The sequence below is a fragment of the Protopterus annectens genome, chromosome 15.part0, assembly GCF_019279795.1.
Source record: "Protopterus annectens isolate FY-2018-M chromosome 15.part0, PAN1.0, whole genome shotgun sequence".
Taxonomy (NCBI): Eukaryota; Metazoa; Chordata; order Ceratodontiformes; family Protopteridae; genus Protopterus; species Protopterus annectens.
The window spans coordinates 116,553,305-116,575,270 of NC_056749.1; the positions used below are offsets into that span (position 1 = coordinate 116,553,305).

Sequence of the window (21,966 nt, forward strand, 5' to 3'; positions counted from 1 at the left end):
CGACTAAAGTACCTCAATCTGGAGGGATATTGATGATCCCTAGGATCAAGGCAAATACAAGGCAACTGAGTCTTGAGTCTACTTATGCACTGGTAGTACCACCCTCAGACTGAACCTCCTCCTTCGAGGTGGGCCAAGCCAGTAAAGCCAAGAGTGAAAACTCATCAAATTGACCAATTTCCATTTGAAGGTAGACAATTACCTCAAACTATCTTTTTTGGAAGCATTTTATTGATAGTCATCAAAAAGAACACGATTCAAAAACAAGAAGCAATGACCAAAGCGAGGTAATCTACTCCCTGACATTCTGAGCAAGAATGGACAGAGTAGGTCAAGAAGGCCATTCTAGAATTCACTGGCTAATTCCAACCTTTTGGTTTTAAGCAATCTATATTTAGTAGGAAATACTTATCCATCACAAAAATAGATAAATATAGACAGGTGATAGATTAGCTAGATAAAATTAAAGAATTAGAAAAGAAAATTCAAAATAAGCAAACTATTACACAGTAAGAACTTCTTTTCTCAAGATACTTATGACCTATGAAAATTGTGAGATCTCAGAGGCTGCCTAGTTAGTAACATTTAAAAAAATAATACCTGAAAGAGAGAAATGGATCCTTAGATGACTAAAATGCAGTTTTACAATTTTGTATTTGGTCATACCTCTCAACATCTTAAAGCAAGAAATGTGAGTAAAACCAAAAATAATCAGGTGACAAATTACCAAAATCAGCGACAGATTTTAAATATTGCTGTTACAAGCTTAGAATGTTGATAGAATGCTAAATTTGCATTATCAGACATTTTGTGGAGGACATGATGTCTGAAACTCAAATGTCTTATTATTTAGTGACTTATATCCTCAATAATTTGCTACAAAGCCAAAAATTTTATGAGGAACAGACCAAAAATATGGACAGTTGAGAGGTATGTATTTGGTGCCCCATTTAATATTAAATAAGAATTTTAAATCTTTATAGATCCTCTTCTGTAGTAGCCAAATATTTTAAGGCATATAAGAGGGCCTAAGCAGATATAAAACAAACAGTAATATCCATGTCCCTTCTGATAGCATTCTCCATCTTCTGACTAAAGCACCCAAGTCTGGAATAAGAGGATGTATGTAGTCAGCCTAATTAGGGGTAATATTCCTATCCGTGTAACTGCTACTCTGATACTCCTTGTGCACGTTTTTACTCCTCTGTGTATTTAAACTTTAACTGTACAGTTTGCCTTACTGTTTCAGAAAAGGTTTATTGGATGTTAGGCAAAGAATCAACTATGTAAGTGGCCTGTATGCCTTCTTATATGGGGTGAATGTTGAAAGCTTATATCCAGAACAATGCATGTATCGCTTTATGCTCTAGGGCCCACCCTGCATTTTATGAATATATTATTGAGATGGACTTGGATGCACTTTCTTTTATTTGAACCTGCTGGGTATCGATGAGGTGGCATAACAGACCACACTTCTGGTGCCAGTTAAGATCTTGTCTTTGCACTGGTGGCAATGGTGTCATCAATATATGACATTTTTGGTGGCACTGATGGGGTTCAAACCCAATCCATCCACCCATAAGTCCATTTTCAAGTCTGTTTCCAACTGTTTTGTTTTTTAATTTCAGGATACTGAAATAAAAAAAACTCTGCAGAACCTCATACCAATTTAGGTTTAAACCCAAAATAAATTGAGGTAGCTTCTACCTGGCTGATTTCTCAGCAAAACATCTCTACATTGTATTTATTTAAAGCTTTGTTAACCAGAAAGGTGGGACAAGTCCAACGAATCAGACTATCCCAGGCTCCTTCAGAACATATTGTCTCTTCCACAGAACACTTTCCAGAACTACTGCTCCAAAATTCCAATATAGGATTGTTCAGAGTCAAAGTATTTACAGCAATGCCTTCATCTAAATCAATACTGTTTCTAAAACCAAAATAAATCAAGTTATAAATCCTCCTTCTTGAAAAAGGAGATGGACTCCAGATCATTCCTTTCATAGGTTTTATTTGGATAAGAACTTTCATCCTTGTAGAGTTCTGCAGATCCATTTCTTACATCTAAACTTTCATAAATCTTGGTGCTAGTATCAATGCTGGGGGTGTAGTACTCTGTGGGGCAACCCAGTTTCACCTGCTCAGAATGAAGGCAACTGATAGGATGTCAGCTCTATCCTCACATGCATGAAGATGCTCAAAAGTAGTGCTTGGTAAGCCCATGTGCCCAACCCTTGGAACTTTTATGCTTTACCAATACTCTATTACCTTCAAGTCTTTCCTTTTGTATGTATAAATTCATAATCAGTTGTACATACATGGCTATCAGACTGAATTTTACAAAATGGTTTACAGACATTTTTTGCAGTCACCAAACATCACTATGTTGTTTTAATACATATTCACTATTTAAAATAGTTTTAAACTGCCAGAACAACAAAACAACAACCTCCCTTATCATTTAACGGAGCCTGTTGGTGGATTCTGTTAACCAAGTAGCACTTTTGCTTGCCTATCACAAGCTTCCTCACGTTCCAAGTTAACTTATGAATCATGCAGTAGTCGGACTGTGCAAAAGTATTAAGTGTACTGAATTGAGTTCACAATACTGCACTGAAGAGATATATTAATAATAATGTTATTTCAGGTTGTAGCAGGGAAAATAAATACCAAAGAAGTAAAAATTATGGTACTATGCCATGGATTCATAAACTTGACTTCTAATCTGATTTTCTAGCAGTAGTTTGATTTTTGAGTGTGAATCTCTTGCAGAATTCTGGAAAAGTGTCCTAAGCAGTTGTATGCAAAATAAAACAATTACAAAAAGAACATGACTAGGTGAATTCTGGAGATGTAACCCAAGCAGTTGTAGGGAAGATGATCCAGCGATATACGGCTAAAATGTGATGACATCAATCCACATACAGTACACGCGACTCCAAATGTTATTCCCTGGTGGAAATATGACTTAGGCTCCATAACTGTAGGATACTTTAATGGAACAGCTACTGCTTAGTCCAGGGGAATTGTATGCATTGAGAAGAACTTATTATAATTCTCTTTTTTTTTTGGAAGCACAATTGTGTTGCCATCCAAGGGCTCAAATTCAACTCAGTCCAAGATATGGAAACTGAAAATGGCATGTCCTTCCTTGTCTATGCTGCATTTTGCAAAGTGCATTAGTGTGTACTTTCAGTTTAATATCTGACAAATTGTTTGAAATGCATACTTTCAGCTTATTAGTCATCTTCCCCATACAAAAAAACAAATTTCTGACATTGTCCCCTGTAAACCACTCTTTCAGTGTTGTAGTCACCTATTTTTGCTGCAGTACTTCTGGCCCATGCTAGGACAAATAAAATGGTTCATTCAACTCACCAGGCTGCAAAACTTGCATTTCTGAGCTCCATATCAGTATGTGCTATAAACTTCTGTCCATTCTCCCTGGTCTTTTGATTCAAAGAAGGCTCTGATGTTTCTTCCTTTCTTAAAGATAAAACTCAGGCCTGGTTCAAGGATCTTGATATGGGGTCTGTTATTCTCTATTACAATCCAATTCTCAGTGATGGCCCTGCAGATGTCTTTATGGTCTGTTGTAAATGTTATGGCCATGCCTCTTTTTCAGGCCTCAGTTTTAGGGTCAAGGTGGGTTACTCCGAAATTGTTGTGCCATCTGCTGACTAGCTCCAGCACAAAGGGGTCTTCTGCTATTTTCATGTTCTTTGTTGTTTCCAGTGTGTTATTAATCATTTTGCTTTCATACCCCCTAGCTAGGAAATCTTTTGTGAGCTTGTTTAGGTTGTGCAGAAAGTCCTTAAGTTCTTTTGAGACCCTTGTGATTCGCATGCCCTGTGACGCCTACTGCATTGTGTTTGGTTATCTGCGGATGCATACCGGAAGCATGCAGCACTAGGTACACCTTTGTGGGTTTCTGGTATAGACTGTTGGTGAGGGTCCCTGTTTCAATGTTCTTGCTGACAATGAGATCTAGAAAACATAGAGCATTCTGTCCGTGGCTCGTGGTAAATTTTAGGAAGGATATAAAGTTCCCTTTACGGGACTAGAAGTCTTTCACCTTGCTTTCATTTCCACTCCAGGCAATGAAAATTTCATCAATGAAACCTAGGTAACAGGCCATGTGTTGGTGAACATTTGAGCAGAAGATCACATCTTTTTCCCCATTTTGCAAAAGCAACATTCCAGGCACAAAACTACACTTGCGGGGTGGGGGAAGGTGGACAACTTCTCTGATCCTCAGGGCAACATTCCTGCTTTACACATTAAACTAACCATGTAATTGTTTATTACTAGACCTACTTAAAGGAACCCTTTAACTCTAAGAAACACCTCTCTTTCTTTAAACAACAACAAAACAACATTTTCTGTACAGCAATATGTTTACAGCATTATTTTCAAGACATCAATTCTGACATATTTTAGGCAAGACCCAGCACATTGTGCTATGCTGACCCCACCTCCTGCATGAATCCTGGGTTTCAGGTCCACCTGGATGGGCCATCTTCATTGTAGTGGGTCAAGCTTGACTGACGTTTGACAGTGAACTTGATGTAAGCTCCCACTGACAAGCTTAGTATTCTCATCCCATTGTTTGCATAGCCACACTAGGGGACCATGGTCTGTCATCACTGTAAAGGCACTACCCAGAAGACAGCACTTATAAAACCACCCACTTGAACACTTGGCATACCTTCTCGGAAATGGAATACCTGATCTCAGCTCTGCTTAGTTTGCTTGTAATGTAGATAACAAATAAGGTGCACTTCCCTCTCAAAATTGTAACAAAGCACTGCCCCATGGGCTACCTCTGATGCATCAATATAAACACTGAAAAGTTTATCAAATTCTGGAACAGCTAATACGGGCTCAGAACATACAGCTTCTGTCAACTATTTACAAGCATTATCTGCCCCTGCTGTCCATTTTACTTAGATGGGCATCTTCACCCTTCCCAAATCAGTAACAGGGCATGTTAAAATGCAAAAGAGGGAGAAAATGCTTTACAGAACAAAGCTAACGTCAAGAATGCCCCTTATTGCTTCTTAGTGCCTGGAATACGCCACACTTTCACTGCTTCTACCTTTCCTTTTTGGAGCTTAACAATAATCTCTGTCATGCACAACCTGCTCTGGAGGCACTGACTGTCCACCTGGCTGTTCGTAAGAGAGTCTAGCAATGCCTCTAGCTTTAGCTACATGAAAATTCCAATTCACCAGAGTGCCTTTTGACACTGATCAGGTAAACAGCAGCTTATTTGATATGGGGTTTTAGTATCCTGTACATCAATGTTTGAAAGACTGCACAGGTGCAACATAGCCTCCTAGGGTTCAAAACAGTGCCTTTTCCTTGGCTTCAGCTGTTAGAGGGGCTTCCCTGTACCCCTTTCACAAACCTAATGCAGTTCAGTATCTTTCCATTTATTTACTGTAAGCATTGGTAAGGTATGTAGTTTTGAAATGCTGTTCAGCCTCCTGGAATCATTCAAGACCTGAATGTTCCAACAGGCATCAGGGCTAATATGATAGTACTTTTCTGCTCACCTTTTGACACCATCATTTCCAGCTTAAGCATTTGTGTACTTCTTGCACAGCTTTTCTCTGCGATTCTGGTATTTGCTAAGGTATTAAATGAACTTTTTTCCCTGGAATAGTTTCAATATGTTGCATCATGTTTGTTCTGTCAGGCAGTAATGGAAACACTTCAGTTGTTATCAAACTGCCTTATCTCTTGTTTCTGTTACTTAGATAGTGTGTTACCTATCTGCACAGCAGGGCACAGAAGCCAGCTTTCATTCACTTTCAGTTCCATCAGTTTCGGGCACAAAACTAATGCAGACGTCTGCAAGTCTTTCCACTGCATCACAGTACTGGCATGGTGCAGCTCTTCTGGCCTTCCATTACTAGTCTCATTAACCCTGTAGTTCACATCATTTAATTTTAATATCATTTCAAACAGACCCTGATACCAAGCCAAAAACTTGTTTTTAGCAGACATGACCACAACAAATACCTGGTGTCTAGCTTTGGATTCCACGGTCCTTACGTTTCTGCTAAACACTTGTAGCCTGGGCTCTTTCCACACATTCTCATACTATGGGCATCATCATTTTCATCCTGCCTTGTAAGTTGGTATATTGTTCTGTGGTACTTTAAGCTGGGGCATTCTCCACTTACAAATTTCTCTAGCAATATCTAACAGTCCATGAGGGTACTTGCCCTAAAATAACCCAAAAGGACTGAATCCTGTCAAGGCTTATGATACTTCTCTAATGGCAGACAGGGGGCAGGATATCGATTTGTCCTAGTTCTAATAATCTCCCCTTAACAATTTTTCTCAGTTAAAAAGCTCCATTAACCCATCTATCTGAGGATTATATACCAATATTTTTAACAGCTTGACCTTAAAGCACCGTCATGACAGGTGTATTATTCTGGACAGCATGACGTCCCCTGGTTACTTATGTATACCTACTCTAACTCCACACTGATAAACTGAGCAAAAGCCACATGTAGTGGGCTAGATGCAGATTACAGAGTTACAGAATTCAAAATTAAAAGGTGTACTGATACCCACTGCTGGACTACACTAATAACCCAACAATGCCCACAGAAATACATTGAAATGATGTCTCTGTGATAGCCAGTGGAATAAAAGGATTTTTGATACCCGAGTGGCGATCTGCCTTCTGGCATTCAGCACATCCAGCACAGAACTTCAACTTCTTTTATTATTTTTGACCAGTAAATTCTTCCCACCCTACGTACTGGTCTTGCACACTGCTAGGTGTCCTCCAAGTATATGACTGTGCGTTAACCTCATCAATAGGCTTCTGAAAGGTTTAGGCACTAACAGCTGATGGAGTAATTCCTCTCTGTCCTTTTGTGCCCTGCATAATGAATGATCCTGTAACTCAAAGTATGAAAGTACAGGTAAGAAACAGGAACATTATGTTGGCTTCTCCCTGTAAAACTCTAGCTATATTTTTCCTTTGCATCTTCAAAGTGTTAAATTCCCATTATGAATTTTTAGATTATCTAGCCTACCTGGAGGTCAGTCAACTCTGGAGATTCTTCAGGGTCAGTTTGTCATGAGGTAAAGGTATTGCCTTCTCTCTGACCAACAAAGGCACTGGGATCTCGGTGCCTAACTCTTCTATGTAAGCAGACTCATACGAACATTAATGTGGAAGCAAAGAATTACCGTATAGAGGATGTATTATTCACTTACCACCTGGCAGGTAAAAGGCATCCTAATATGACTACAACTTGCTTATGGACTACATTGTACACCATGTGGCACGCACAGGGAAGGCAAGGACCTGGTGATCAACTATGGGTGCCTGTTGAGAAAGAGAATCTCTGACCCATAAAAGGGACACTTATTGCAGAGCAATTCAAACTATAAGAACATACCTGCTGCAACTATTTATATTTGTTTAATGGGGTACAGCACTGATCAGTACTGACCAATTTCTGGGTGAAATATAAAACATTCCACAAATAAAAATACAGAAATGCAAGCAGTAACAGAATAGTTATCATTAGTTACAAAGAAAGAAACTGTATTTTTTGTATGTATGTATGAATGTGTGTGTGTGTGTGTATATATATATATATATATATATATATATATATATATATATATATATATACACGCACACACATCACTGTATATATCACATATACACACACACACACACACACACACAGGTCTACTTCACTTTATTATGATCAAGACCATACAATATAAGTTTTGAAACTTTGAAATGTAAAATATTTTTGTTACGTTTTTGCAGGGGCAAGCCACCCTACACCCCCTGCTAATTAAATATACCAACTCAAAGATCACACCTCAGTGAGAAAAACTGTAAATATACCGTTCCACACTGTATGGCGATCTCCTTTTAAATGGTTCGAAGTTTCAAAACTTCGACCTTATGGTCTCGACCATAAGAAATTCAATGTTTTGAAACTTCTAAATTTTAACAAAAGACCCATACATGCATAACTATATCTATCTACCTATGTGTGTGTGTGTGTCTCTCTCTCTCTCTCTCTATATATATATATATATATATATATATATATATATATATATACACACACACACACACACACACTCCAGTGAACAAACAAAGTGTAATGTTCAACATATACATTAGATTCTAAGGTAGGTAAGTCTGAAAGTGACGAGACTTAGAAAGGAGATAAGGACAGTGTGTTAAGTTGTGTGTCCTGTTTTAAATCAAGAGCATTTGGCTTGGATGAAGAAATGTACTTTTACGTTGTATTCTGAATTTGGAGTAAGAGTCTATTTCCTTTGAGTCGATGCGGAGAGCTTGCCAAAGAGCAGGTGCCAGAGAGAAGACGGTTTGTGCAGTTCTGTCAAGTTTAGGTCTATGGGTAATGAGAGCTGGTGTGGCTTGTGAGTTGTATGAGGAAGCTTTTTTAATGAAGTTTAGTTGCAAGTGGAGTAAATGTCTGGAGAAGGGAAGTCTGCAGACTTGGGATCCTAACAGTAGTTTAGATATATATTTTATGGACAGACATTTGGCTTTGTCTATTGTGATATAGTGATGCTCACAGAGAGGTGAGTTTGTAATGAATCAGCAGATGCTGTGCGACATTGTCTGGAGTGTGGTAGTGTTTTTCTTGGAAGGAGAAGTGAAAGTGAGAAGTCCATAATGAAGCTGAAAAAGAACTACTACTTTGCTGATAGCTCCCCTAGCTGGTATTGGAGGAAAAATGGGAGATCTTTTTGGCTCAGAAGATGAGGGAGTCTATTTTACTCTCACTCTGTCTATGATGAAAAATAAGTTTATTGATTAATCAAGCCATAATCCTAGGTATTTGAAGATAGAAGCTGTTTCTTTAAAATAGCTGTGTAGGTCAGTGTCGGGTGCTTGCTGAATTTTCTGTGGAGGTCAAAAAAGCACAGTTTTGGTCTTGGAGGTGTTGAGAAGGAGTTTATGATTTATGAACCATTGATGGAGCTCTTAAGACAGACTGGAGTTGGGACTGAATGTTGGTGTGACAGTGATTTTACCTGTAAGTGACCATGTCATCAGCACTGAGGATGAGTGGGAGATTGGGGAGGTCACAAAGAAGTTTGGTAATGAATATGGAGAAGAATCAATCCTTGTGGCACACCTTTGGTAACAGGTGCAGATTCTGATAGAAGGAATCCTATTTTAACTGTGATGCGTTTATCAGTGACAAAGTTTTTAAAACAAGGAGGGATGTCTGAACTGACTCCAATTTCAATTAGTTTATTTTGGAGAATGTAGTCATCAGTGAGGTCAAATGCCTTTGTTAGGTCTATAAATAGGGTACCTGCATGCAGGCCTCTACATCACAGTTTTGCAAGATGTCATCAGTAAGGGACTAAAGTGCTATTATAATACATTGTCCGGACCAGAATCCATGCTGTTTGAAGAACAGCAAGTGGTACTGCTGAATATTGACAGACAGACAGAAGAGCGAGTGAGTAAGTTGGGTGTAGACTGTATTTTATGGAAGTCTGTCCACATTTGGGGATATTGGAGAGAGATTTTTGGGATGGTTTGTTCTCGGAGGAGTTTAATTAGAATAATTTTTCAAATTTGTGGCATGATGTTTTGTGTGAAACACAGATTACATACATGAGAGAGAGGAAGACATAGATGCCCTCTGCAGTGATATACAAACTAAGCAGTTATATTGTCAGGTCCAGGAGGGGTGTCGGTGGGTATATTTTCAAATGGAACATGGACTTCTTCGAAATGTATACGACTGAAGTGGAAGAGGGAAAGAATGGCGGTGGGATGGGAAACGCACGATCTGTGGGAGGTGTGGAGTTTGGAGTTTACTGAGGGGAGATTACTTCATTCTTTAAGGAAATCTTCTGGAGAAAGTTAATAGTGTGTGTTCCTGAAAGGTTAACGTCTTTCCAAAAGCGTTTAGAGAAATGCAAGTTAGTAATTTGTTTCTTTATTTGGAGACAACTTCTGTGCCTTGAGATGGACTTCTTGGCTAGGTTACATAAGGCTATAAAAGAGTTGTGGTTGTCAGTTGTGGGTTTTCTTTCCATTTTTGTCACACTTCATCCCTTAGAGTGAGAAGATGATCGAATTCAGTGGCTAGTCATTCAGTTTTGGTGTGTTTACAAAGCCTTACATTGCAGCTGGAGAAAAAAGTTGGCTAGGCTTATGGCTGTTGTATTAGGGTCATCTAAGGTGATTTGGTTCCAGTTGTGGGCTTTGAGAAAGTTTTTAATTTTGTCAATATTAGTGCTACACTGGTTTCTGAAGGCTTTAATATGGTGGTAGTTTTATAGGATGGTTGATAATTGTAAAGGTGACTCAGCACTGGCTGCTTAGTGATGGTGGCAGAATGTTTACACTGGAGACAGTGTTTAGTATGTTTGTAATAATCAACTCACGTGTAGAGCATTTGCAGTATCTGAGGTTAGGTCTCACTGGTTCTTTTATGAGTTGAAGGAGACATAGGTCTGTTAGGAAAGTACCCATGCTGACTGAATGAGGGCCAAGATAATCAGAGTTGAAGTCATCCAGAATCATTATGTTGCTTTCTGGAAGCTATTCAAGATGTTAATTATGACAGATTTTAATTTATTTGGGGAAGAAAGGGCGGGGGGGTTAGACAAGCTGCAGTGATTAGTAGTGGTCTGCTTTTGTGAGCTGGACATTTTAGGGGAATCCATTCAGGACTGGAGTCTGAGGAAGAGATTCCTTGGGCAATGCCTTTTGGATTTAGGTTATTTTTGTACATAACAGAGAGCCTCCACCAGATGGCTTTACCTTGCCAGGCATCACTGATGTACTTCTAGGAATCTAGAAAGTGTTGTAAGTTGGGGAAGTCTTATTTGACCCAGGGTTCTGTGACTGCTACACTGTCTGGGTTGTGCTGGGAGATAAAAGCACTTATGTAGTCTAGATTGCTTCTGATGCAATGGGCATTGAGGAGCATGCAGGCCACCATACAGACAAAATGGTTCTGTTGTTGAAGAAATGCTTTTTTGGGCCTGGGCTGGGTTCAATGCTGCTCTTTAAAAAAAGACTATAAAGATTATGGAGTATAGGATGTCTTTGGTGTTTTAGGGAGAGAAAAATATTTTTCTGAGTCTTTATAAATACACAGAATCATTGATCCTGAGAATGGTAGGCTGTGAAGTGGGTTTGGCCTGAAGACTGTGGGGTTGGGGAGTGGAGGTGAGGTGGCATTTTGTTGTTGTGGAACTTATGAAAGTAGGGGTAATACATGGTGATGTGAATGAATTAGGAAGATGTTTTTTATTGGTTGTACTGATGAGGGAGGTGAACAGGAAATGAGGAGGGGGGGTGAACAGGGTAAGTTGTGACAAGATGGACATTTTATTGTTTGAATGTGTGCTGTGCTTTTATAGGACATTGTACATGGGTGCTGGGAGTTCTGGTAATATCAAACTTCAAGGATTTTCCTTAATGGCTGAATAGAACTCTAAGCAGTACACCCCAAATGAGCAGCAGCAGAAGACCAACCTTAAAACCAATTTACCCCCCTTGGTACCACAAACAAGCCCGGCATTTGAAATGCACACTGGAAAGCAACCTGGGCACCCATCAAAGAACAGGATGATGGGCTAGACACTGCTGGACGCAAACACTAGTTGTTAAGGCAATAGTTTCACCTCCTTGGTTCAACACAACCACACCCCATGAACAGGCCAATTGGAGATGACAACCAAAGGATCATCTCCTACACAGCTGGAAATGGAGACACCTTCCTTTATCCTTCAGGTGGCCAGAGAGGAACATAATCAGCCCTCAAAAGAAGGGAGAGGGTCCCCTCATTTGGTGGCTGTGGATGGACACCTGCAGCCTGCACATAGAAGGGTAGACTCTTTTCTCCCAGGTACTGGGAAAGGGTCCAATTTTAACCCTGCTGAATGAATGGATCAAGAAGGAACTAGAGAAAGGCCCCAAACCAAAACAAGAAACACCCCATTAACCCTCACACTGATGAAGGAAGGGGCTTCAATGTTAACAGGTATTGAAAAATAAACCAGATAAAATTTCTCAGTCATCCTGACAGTGTGAAAGGACTCTTATCTGGTACAATGGATACTTGCCACCACAAAACCTGGAAGACCATGGAAAGTCTCCTGAGTAGATGTCAGGCAGCTCAAGGAGGTCCACATGACCAGTCAGGCTGTGAACCCACCCCTGTGCCAGTTACAATAGATGGGATCCACTCAAGGATCAAGCTAAACAAGATAAATCTCTTAGCCTCCTACAGTGCCAAAAACCCAGTGCATAAAATTATAGGACATCACTCTACCACACCGTCTTTCCAGAAAAGTCAGCGTCATCATCTTCTTTCGGCTGCTCCCATTAGGGGTCGCCAAAGCGGATCATCTGTTTCCATTTCTTCCTGTCCTCTGCATCTTGCTCTGTCACACCAACCACCTGCATGTCCTCTCTCTTACCACATCCATAAACCTTATCTTAGGCCTTCCTCTTTTCCTGTTGCCTGGTAGCTTCATCCTTAGCATCTTTTTCCCAATATACTCAGCATCCCTCCTCAGCACATATCCAAACCAACGTAATCTTGCCTCTCTGGCTTTGTCTCCAAACCTTCCAATGTGGGCTGACCCTCTAATATACTTATTCCTGATCCTGTCCACCCTCGTCACACCCAGTGCAAATCTTAACATCTTTAACTCTGCCACATCCAGCTCTAACTCCTGCCTTTTAGTCAATGCCACTGTCTCCAACCCATATAACACAGCTGGTCTTCACTACCCTCTTGTAGACCTTCCCTTTCACTCTTACTGGTACTCGTCTGTCACAAATCACTGCTGACACTCTTCTCCACCCACTCCATCCTGCCAGAAAAGTCAGCATACTTCAACAAATATATACTGCTTAGCAACAGAGCTCATCCTGTCAGTGACATGCTGAACCTAATCAGAACCCTGGACTGAGGAGGGGAATGACAGCTGAAGTAACAACTTGGAAGGCTACACCCATCGGGGGATCCCAAACCCTGAAAATATGAAACTGTGCTGCACATCCCCCTCAACCCCCCCATAAAATACAGTTCATCTAGGTGCAGAATAGTCAACCTCACCAAGGGAAAGACACATCCACACAATCACTCTGACCAGCCAAGAAATGGGGGCAAGCAAAAATAAAAGAACTTAAACAAAAAATGACAGCAACCTGCAGATGGGCTCCCTCTGCACAGCAGCAAACATCACTACTTCCATTCTCCATTCCACCACGATCAAAGATCATGACACTGAAGCAGAAAGGAACCTAAATACCCTTGGTAAGTTCTGAAAAGTTTTGAAACTAGCCAAAGCCTTCACAAGAAAAGCTCAAGATAACAGCCCAAGATGGAGAGAGGTGAAATAATTTATCCCGCTTGACTGGTAGACAAAGCCCTGCCTCCTGGAAAAGGAGAGTGGAAGGAACAGTGGCTACCTAGACTGCATCTAGAAAGTCCAAAATGGGCTATTCCACCCATTCCCCCATCAAGCATCTGTACACCCCTGGGGGGAGATGCTCAGAAGAAAAGACAATTCGTGGAGAAGGAGCACAGATGTGGCTCTATCTGCACCCAGCCACAGATTTGCAGGAATGGAACCCTTTGATATACCAACAAAAGCAAACTACCTGAATGGCCACTCTAGCTAACTCAAAGAAGAGACATCCTGAACATGGGTCACCAAGGCCCTAAATTACAAACAATCCCTTTGTTTTTAAGTAGAGACCCCAAATAACACAGACATCTCCCTCAAGCTACTGAGCAGCCTCCAACTGAGCCATCTTGTCGAAGGGGTGGGAGATACTTCCCATATTCCCAACTCAGGCCAATCACATTTTCCTCCAGGGTGATCCAGAGGTAAGAAGACCTTTGAAAGAGAGTTGATCAAGGAAAACCCTGGCAACAGCTCATCAGAAGGGAGCTGAGGTACCTTGGAAAGGACAGAAAAGGTTCCTAAAGAACTTCCCAAGGTGGACACAGTGTTAGGCTGAGTAAATGAGATGGGCTCTCTCCAGAGAAGCAGACTTCCAGGATTAGAAGGTTTGGACTATTTTGTCTCTTTTGTACCATGAAGGTTGGTGGAGGAGACTATTAACAAAAGGAAGGAGAGAGTGGGATTGAAAGAGACTCCCATCTAATCAATTAGCAAGAGCTGTTCTGCAGAAGCAGTGGTAGCTGAAGTCCTGGCCTTGATCCCTGTGGACCATGTTGGGTTTTGGACTAGGCAAAATACTTAAATCTGTGGTATGACCAACCTGCCAACAGGAAGAGGCCCATCTGGAATAACATTAGCCTTCACCAGTAGCACCTGGGATGACTCCTTCTGTTACCTAGAAAGTGTAAATATAAATGGCTAAGAGATTGACTCTCAACCCCCTCCCCCCAAGTAGAAAGGAGATTACTTCTTAGCCAGGAAGGCATTCTGCATGAAAGGCAGTCATGAATTAACAACCCACTCATTCAAACAGAAGATGTGTAGGAGAAGGGGTTCAAGCTAACACCCCAAGCAAAGTCCACCACATGGGCTTCCTGAAATACTGGTCACTCTAGTCAGGCTGATGGCTCCATCCATAAGGCAGCATTCCAGATGAGAGATCATCTATGTTGTTGGGAACAAGGGGAGAGAGATGAATTAAGGACTGGCACCCACAGTAAGAGATGAATGCAGGACAAACTGATGGCAAGTTCAGGACTCTCTAATCCCCAAAGTGACAGAAGGACAAACATCCCCACTCAAGTTTTCTACCTCCAAGGCCACACTGTCCACTGGATAACAGGCAGATGAAATGGGCTATTAAGGATGCTAGAAATTCTCAAAGTCCTTCAGATGTCAGCCTGCAGGCTTGTTAGCAAGGCTATTAGTCCAGTCTGCTGGGTAGACATAAAGTACCAGCTCCAGCTATCCCAGCTTACAAAGATGTGGGGTGCCTCCAAGCTTTTAAAATGACACCTTCCAAAGCTGCTTGACAAGGAAATCCTCAGCTTGGAACTCACCACAGTGAGGGAGGAAGAAAGATCATGGAAGTTTCCATCTTCTCAGGCTTGCATTCAACCAAGAGAGGACTAGGAGATGGTCTGACAAGGACCCATGCATAGCATAAACAGTCCTATACTGGGCTTGATGGAGGCAAGAAAACAAGATTATAGTCAAAGTTTCACACCCTCAACATAAGCTCCTGCGAACAGCTGAAAACTGGCACCTGAGCTACAGAACCTGGGACAGAGTGCCCCCGTCACTCGTCATGTATCCCTGAGCCATAGAACCTGGGACAGAGTGCCCCTGTCACTCGTCATGTATCCCTGAACTACAGAACCTGGGACAGAGTGCCCCTGTCACTCCTCATGTATCCCTGAGCCATAGAACCTGGGACAGAGTGCCCCTGTCACTCGTCATGTATCCCTGAACTACAGAACCTGGGACAGAGTGCCCCTGTCACTCATGTATCACAGCTGCAAGACCAGCTGGACTGAAGGGGAGGCTCTAGGACAGGAAACAAAACCTTGGCTGCAAGTATGTCGATGTGTGTCTAAATGATTAAAGGGGTCCTTTCCTAATATAGGACAGTGTGGTAGAGAGACCAAACTAATCAGGCAGGAGGAGGGCATCATAAAATCCATACAATGTACCTCCTATTGAGAGAAGTGAAGGTGTGTCAAGCTCTGAGATGTTATAAGAGTCTATATTAGAACACCGAACATTTAAAATGTCGAGTGTTCTAATATCAACCCATTTTCAGCGAACACTGAAAATATCGAAGAAGCAGAAAAACAAATTCATTCCTAGGGAAAGAATTTGGTTGTCCGTTTCTGCTGCTTCAGTATTTTCAGCGCTCTGTTGGAAAGTTACGGGTCAGCTTTAGGTAAGTGTGTGATTGAGTGCGGGTTAGGTATGTGTGCGATTGTGTGGACATGAGGGTTAGGGTGGGTTAGGGTGCAGGTTAGGTATGTGTGCGATTGTGTGGACATGAGGGTTAGGGCGGGTTAGGTGAGTGTGTGATAGTGACAGACCTTAGGGTTAAGGTAAGTGGATAGTTAGTGGTGTGTGCATAGTTTAGTGTACGGTTAGGTGTAAGATTTTAGGTGTATGTGTGTGGATTGCTGTTTGTTTGGTGTGCTTGTGTTATATGTGTTTAATTTTTTTCCCTAGGGAAAAATCTGCTGTTCTGAACGTTCGATGTTTGGTATTTTCGATTGGTAGGGTTCGATATTAGAACACTCAACATTTTGAATGTTTTGTGTTCTAATACAGACCCTTATAAGAAGTTAGGGATCAAAACTGGACAGAGTCCTCCTTAATTAAGATACATTTTCTCCTTTGTGCAGCCTGGAAGGCCAATGAAAGATTGGAGTTAACTCTTGGAGGAGAGGCTGCAAGCCAGTCCTTAGAAAGAATCCTAAGGTAACCACCAAAAATTCTGCGGTAAAGAAGAATGTACCTTTTAGGGAAGTAAGCAAAGGACGAGATGCAAGAACTTTCACAAGAAAAAAACAAGGATCGATACCCAAACGGCGCAAGAAAATTAATAAAAATGAAAGAAGTGGCGGATGTACATTCAGATTTCAGTGGGTGACAGTGCGCCATTTTGAGTATCCAGCCAACTCCAGGCATGCAAGCTCCCAAAAAGGTGATAATGGCTTCTTACTGGTAGAAAATAAATTCAAAGTTAGATTGCTGCCTACCATTTCTGACTTATAGATGATATCAGAGATACTGATGACAAACTTCAATGAAGGTGATTTGGCCATCCAATTTACAGTCCCTCATCTGTGAAATGGACATGCAAGTACTCAACAAAAAAACGATAAACTAAAACTCAGTCCAACTCAGACCATTGGAATCTCTTGCTCTAATGACTCAGCAGTTCACTGAATAAAGCTGAAACCTTGCTCTTCCGTATACACTACAGCCTATACATATATATTAACAGGGTGTTTGTAGAGGACGTTTCTTATTAGACTTCATTTTTTTATGTACTACTAATTCTAAAACTGATTAAACACAATGCAGCAGACATACTTGTTGAAATGCAGTGCTTGTAAACTGAGTGTTGGTGATAAATGCTTAATCCGTTGCTTTGTAACTACAGATAATTCATTAAAAGCACACCCTTTGAAACAAGTTGCCAGAGTAGACAAAGCAATGAGTTTGTACTCAGATTTTTATAAGTGTGTTGGACAAACACCACCATTCTCGCATCTTCTTCTTGTACTTCTACTCTGCTGCTAACTACTGTGTTGATCACTTTAAGAGCAGTCCTCACTGTCATGTCTCTCTCTCCACCCCGTCTAACTTTGCCCCATTGTCGTTAGCCACCTTCATGTTTACATCGCATCATACTAATGAATGTATACCACGGGCCTCAGCGCATCATACTAATGAATGTATACCACAGGCCTCAGCGCATCATACTAATGAATGTATACCACAGGCCTCAGCGCATCATACTAATGAATGTATACCACAGGCCTCAGCGCATCATACTAATGAGTGTATACCACAGGCCTCAGCGCATCATACTAATGAATGTATACCACAGGCCTCAGCGCATCATACTAATGAATGTATACCACAGGCCTCAGCGCATCATACTAATGAATGTATACCACAGGCCTCAGCGCATCATACTAATGAATGTATACCACAGGCCTCAGCGCATCATACTAATGAATGTATACCACAGGCCTCAGCGCATCATACTAATGAATGTATACCACAGGCCTCAGCGCATCATACTAATGAATGTATACCACAGGCCTCAGCGCATCATACTAATGAATGTATACCACAGGCCCCTGTGTAAATAAATTCAAAATCACTATCTGCTCAGTTCCACAAGTCAGAGATGAAGCTGGTGTGGCTGTGCAGTAAAAGAAATAAGGGAATACATGTAGGTGCGGCTTCTTTCTTTCTTTCTTTCTTTCTTTTTGCAGGGCAGCAACTAATAAGACATACAGCTCACACAAGGATCTTGGGGCAGTACACACAAACCATGAATAGAAGATGGACATTTTATCAGTGGTAGTACAGTGAAAAAAACAGCCATCAAAGAAGTTTGACCAAATATGTTGCACTGATTATCTTCTTATCAGGAAACAGCAATTCAACAATGTCATTTTGATCAGAGTGTGACGAATAAATAATGCACTGTCACAAACATAGTTAACTGAAAAGGAAATTAGTTTCTTTGCATAACATGCATTAACCTTGGAGTTGATTATGAAATATAGAATTTTGCCCCACACAGACAGTATGTACATAAAATTAAACAGTTTAAAATTATGTTATGTTGTTACTTTTTGATGATGTGTACAGTCATTTGTTTTTCAGCATCTGGATTTAGTTAATTTATAATCAATTAAGGGGTGTGTCCTTCAAATGTCCTAGACTCTCAGTGATTACCTTGCCTGGACTAGTCAACATATTAGCTACATGACACGAAGTGTTGAAGACATTGCTGCTTACCTGCACTAACATCTCTCGGCGCATAAGATGGACATTTCTCATGGGGTTATATTCTTCCATCACTGTTGAATGGGAAGGACAGCAGCAGCTGATCGATCTACTCATTAAATAATGACTGGAAGGACAGATACTCCTTTTGCAAGGTGCAGAGTACACCGTACCACTACAGCAGAGATCAGAACCATGCATTGCTACGCCATGAATGCAGTGGCCTGCACACCTACAGCACTCAGGTTTACTGTGGCTTTTTCCTTGAGTGTAGTACATTAGGTGTTCTGGGCCTTGAGCCAGAGAAGGGTCATCACTGTAGGGAGTGGCATTAAAGCCAGAAAATGATTCCTGATGGTATATGTGATCCACTGATCGTCTTCTCAGACCCCAAGCATTTGACATTGGAGGCTGCCAAGAGCTGGAGTCATGTTCTTGGCCATATACAGGTTTGTTCTGTTGCAAATGTAGGCTAGGCAGATGGGAAGTTGAATAACTTTTGCTGCTTTCTTCAAAAAATTTCTTCCTTGCTTCAAAGGGTAACAGAACAGTTTCTGCTGAAGTTTGTGGAGTACTTGAGCTCCTCTGGAGGTCCTCTGCCAATTTTTCTGAGCTGGTTTTCGTTTCTCTGTTTATCTGAGATTGCAACATCTGTTCTGTTAAAATCTTACACCTCCCAGTTTTGGGATAAACAGGAGGAGCAGTCTTATGTGGAGCTGGTTTTGTAGGAGGAGGAGGAGGTGGTGGTGATGGTGAGGAAGGAGAAGCAGGAAGAGGAGGAGGAGGAGAAGGAGCTTTCCATACTGTTTCTGGAAAAGGAGAAGGTGCTTTGCACTGTACGCCAGAAGAATGTGGTACATTGTCTTCTAAAACCTGGTACCTTTCAGTTCTGTTAAGTTTAAGTTCTTGGTCAGTTGTGATCTCATTCAGGTCTTCTGAAGGATTAGAAGTTAGAACCTTTGTGTAACCAGTGTCCTCCACACTAGAAGTTAAACTTTCAGAGGAGGCAGTGTATTCAGCTACCTCATTCACCTCCTCCACTGTCTCTTCACCATAAAGCAAAGCAGATGAGACTTTGTTCTTCTGCAGCTGAGCTTTCCTCTTTTGGATTTCATTACGTAGATTTGTAGCAAAACGATCACTTCTATGCCGCATCTTGGCTGTCCTAAAATGGGCAGGTCGCTTCTTTGTGACTCTTGACATGTTGACCTGATCTTTGGCCTCTTCTTCTAATGGATCTGTACTACACTCCGGTCTTGATGCTGTGCGACTCTCACTGAGGTGACGTGATGAGGATGATGATGATAATGGAGGAGAGTCCTCTTTATAAACATTTGACTTACCAGGGACACTAAAGGTAGTTTCCAAGTCATTTTGTTGCTTATGTGTCCTACCATATGTTTGACCACTTGAATATTTGTTAGAGTTTTCTCTTCTCATATCTTTTTTGACATTACCAATCACAACATCTGGTACTTTCCACATACAAGCTGTCCTCTGCTGTTTATCTTCAGTAAGTGAGGTACTTTCTTCAAAGAGCTGCTCTTGAGAACTCTTTCTATCCTTTGGACAATTGTGATCTAGGACTGGAGAATGCAAGGGAGAGACTGTCCAGTCACGACTATCTTTTGTACAATGCACTTCAGAAACACCTTTAGTGTTAACTGCTACTGACAGCAAACTTAGCTGGGCGGACAACAGCTGTTCGGGAGCGCTGTGTCTATGTGCGGGATGTGGGTGCAAGTGTTCTGGAACCAATAATGAGGGTGTACCACAGTCACTTAAGGGAGTTTCCACAGATGAACCATCCACTACCTTAGCAGCACTGCAGAATTCATTACAAGATGAATCGTCTGTTGCCTGCTCTTGTTTTAAAGTTTCCTGACTGTAGCCATCAGGGTAGGGCCGATCTTTATTTACTACTGCTTCTGTATGCAGTTGACAAGTGTCTACATGTGAATTGTGTCTGTAAAAGTGGCCAGATAAGGGATTGTCTTTTACACTGGTAACATTTGAGCGGCAAGAAGGCTTACAATGCCAGTTGAGGTCATCAGTTTCTTTGCCCTCTGCTTCTTTATTTCTCAGTGACAACAAGGTATCGGATGTCCAACGTCCAGTAAGAGGCAACATGTCCGTAGGGGATGAAACCTTTCCTTTCTCTGCATACAGAGATATAGGCCTATGCTTAGCTGCTCTGAGACTGTCCCTTCTAACTGGAGGCCGAGGAGGAACCCTTAATGAACTTGTAGTAATCCCCTGATCATAGCTCAATGAAGAAGACCTGGAACTATGCTCCGAATTCCCAGATGAAGAAGCAGACCCAATATCTTCAGGGTCATCAACAGTGATTTTGCTAGTCTGATAGTAGTTACCACTTGTGTATTTGTGAGGGCCCAAACCGTGTAGAACATTGTCCACTGAGGCAGAAATATCATGTTTCATTGGTAGAGTATTATCAGACGTGTTAGAACTTGCAGAGAAAGAGCTATAGGCAGAGTCTCTTTTGTTCTGGTAAACACTTTGATCGACGAGGGACAAACTCTCCTCATGGCAGTTCTGGCCAGGCTGGTCTAAGCTGTCCATGCTGCCAAGAGAACTGCTTCGGTCGGTGCTGCAATGGTGAGAAAGCTGGTTCCACTGCATAGAAAGGTCACTGAAAAAGAAAGAAAGAAATGAGCTCAGACCCTCAGTGGTCATACTAACCATGACATTACTACTCAAATTCAGTTCACCTACAGTTAAATCAATAAAAATCATAGCACAATCCAATGAGTTCTATTACAGGTAATTAGGAAAGCAGTAAAAATATCATCATGCGTGATTCACACAGATTTTTATAAGCCATTTTTTAATATCCTCACCTGACTTTTCAAGGAATTCATCTGAATGTAGGCTGTACTGCACTTAATTATAAAAATTAAAATAATTATTTTTCTGTTTTCTACTAATTTTCCGACATGTTGTTAAAATTCAATGTCCGTGTAATGCTACATTTTTTCTTTACTCGTTCTATACAATTGGCTATTAAAGAAACAATTAATGGTAAGAGCACAGGTTGTGCACTATTTGCCTGCAACTTAGATCAAAGGAGCAAAACAGTTTACATTTTTGTTTTGTAACAACATGCCTTTTCAGAACAATAACGTGTGGAACTCCAGTGTTTGGCATTACTGACAGTAAACCCTTTGCATTGTACCAGAAAAATCAAACATTTTACAAGTGACAGGTAAAGATATTAGGTCAAATCAGGAATAGTCTGCAAATTCAGAAACAGTTAAGAGGCATTTTCATAGCAGAAGGGAGGAATCACTTCTAACTGGATGGCCCATGGCAGCATGGACATTGCAGCATGGGAAAAAAGGAACAGCTTTAAACAGACAAAGCCAAAAAATGGGGACTCCACTTTTCATGATGCAACAGATGCAGCGAAATAAAAATAAATAGTGCATTCTGCTTAGCTTCAAGATT

The 21,966-nt window shown here is 41.1% G+C and overlaps 1 protein-coding gene across 3 annotated transcripts in view; it reads right to left on the reverse strand.

The window, feature by feature from the left end:
* SHROOM4 (shroom family member 4) overlaps positions 1-21,966 on the reverse strand; it is a 1,399,869-nt gene that overhangs the window by 139,011 nt on the left and 1,238,892 nt on the right. For all 3 annotated transcript variants that reach the window (XM_044057534.1, XM_044057535.1, XM_044057537.1), the window contains one exon: positions 18,511-21,151. In XM_044057534.1, the coding sequence (XP_043913469.1) occupies positions 18,511-21,151 (2,641 nt within the window). The remainder of the gene's footprint in view (positions 1-18,510; positions 21,152-21,966) is intronic.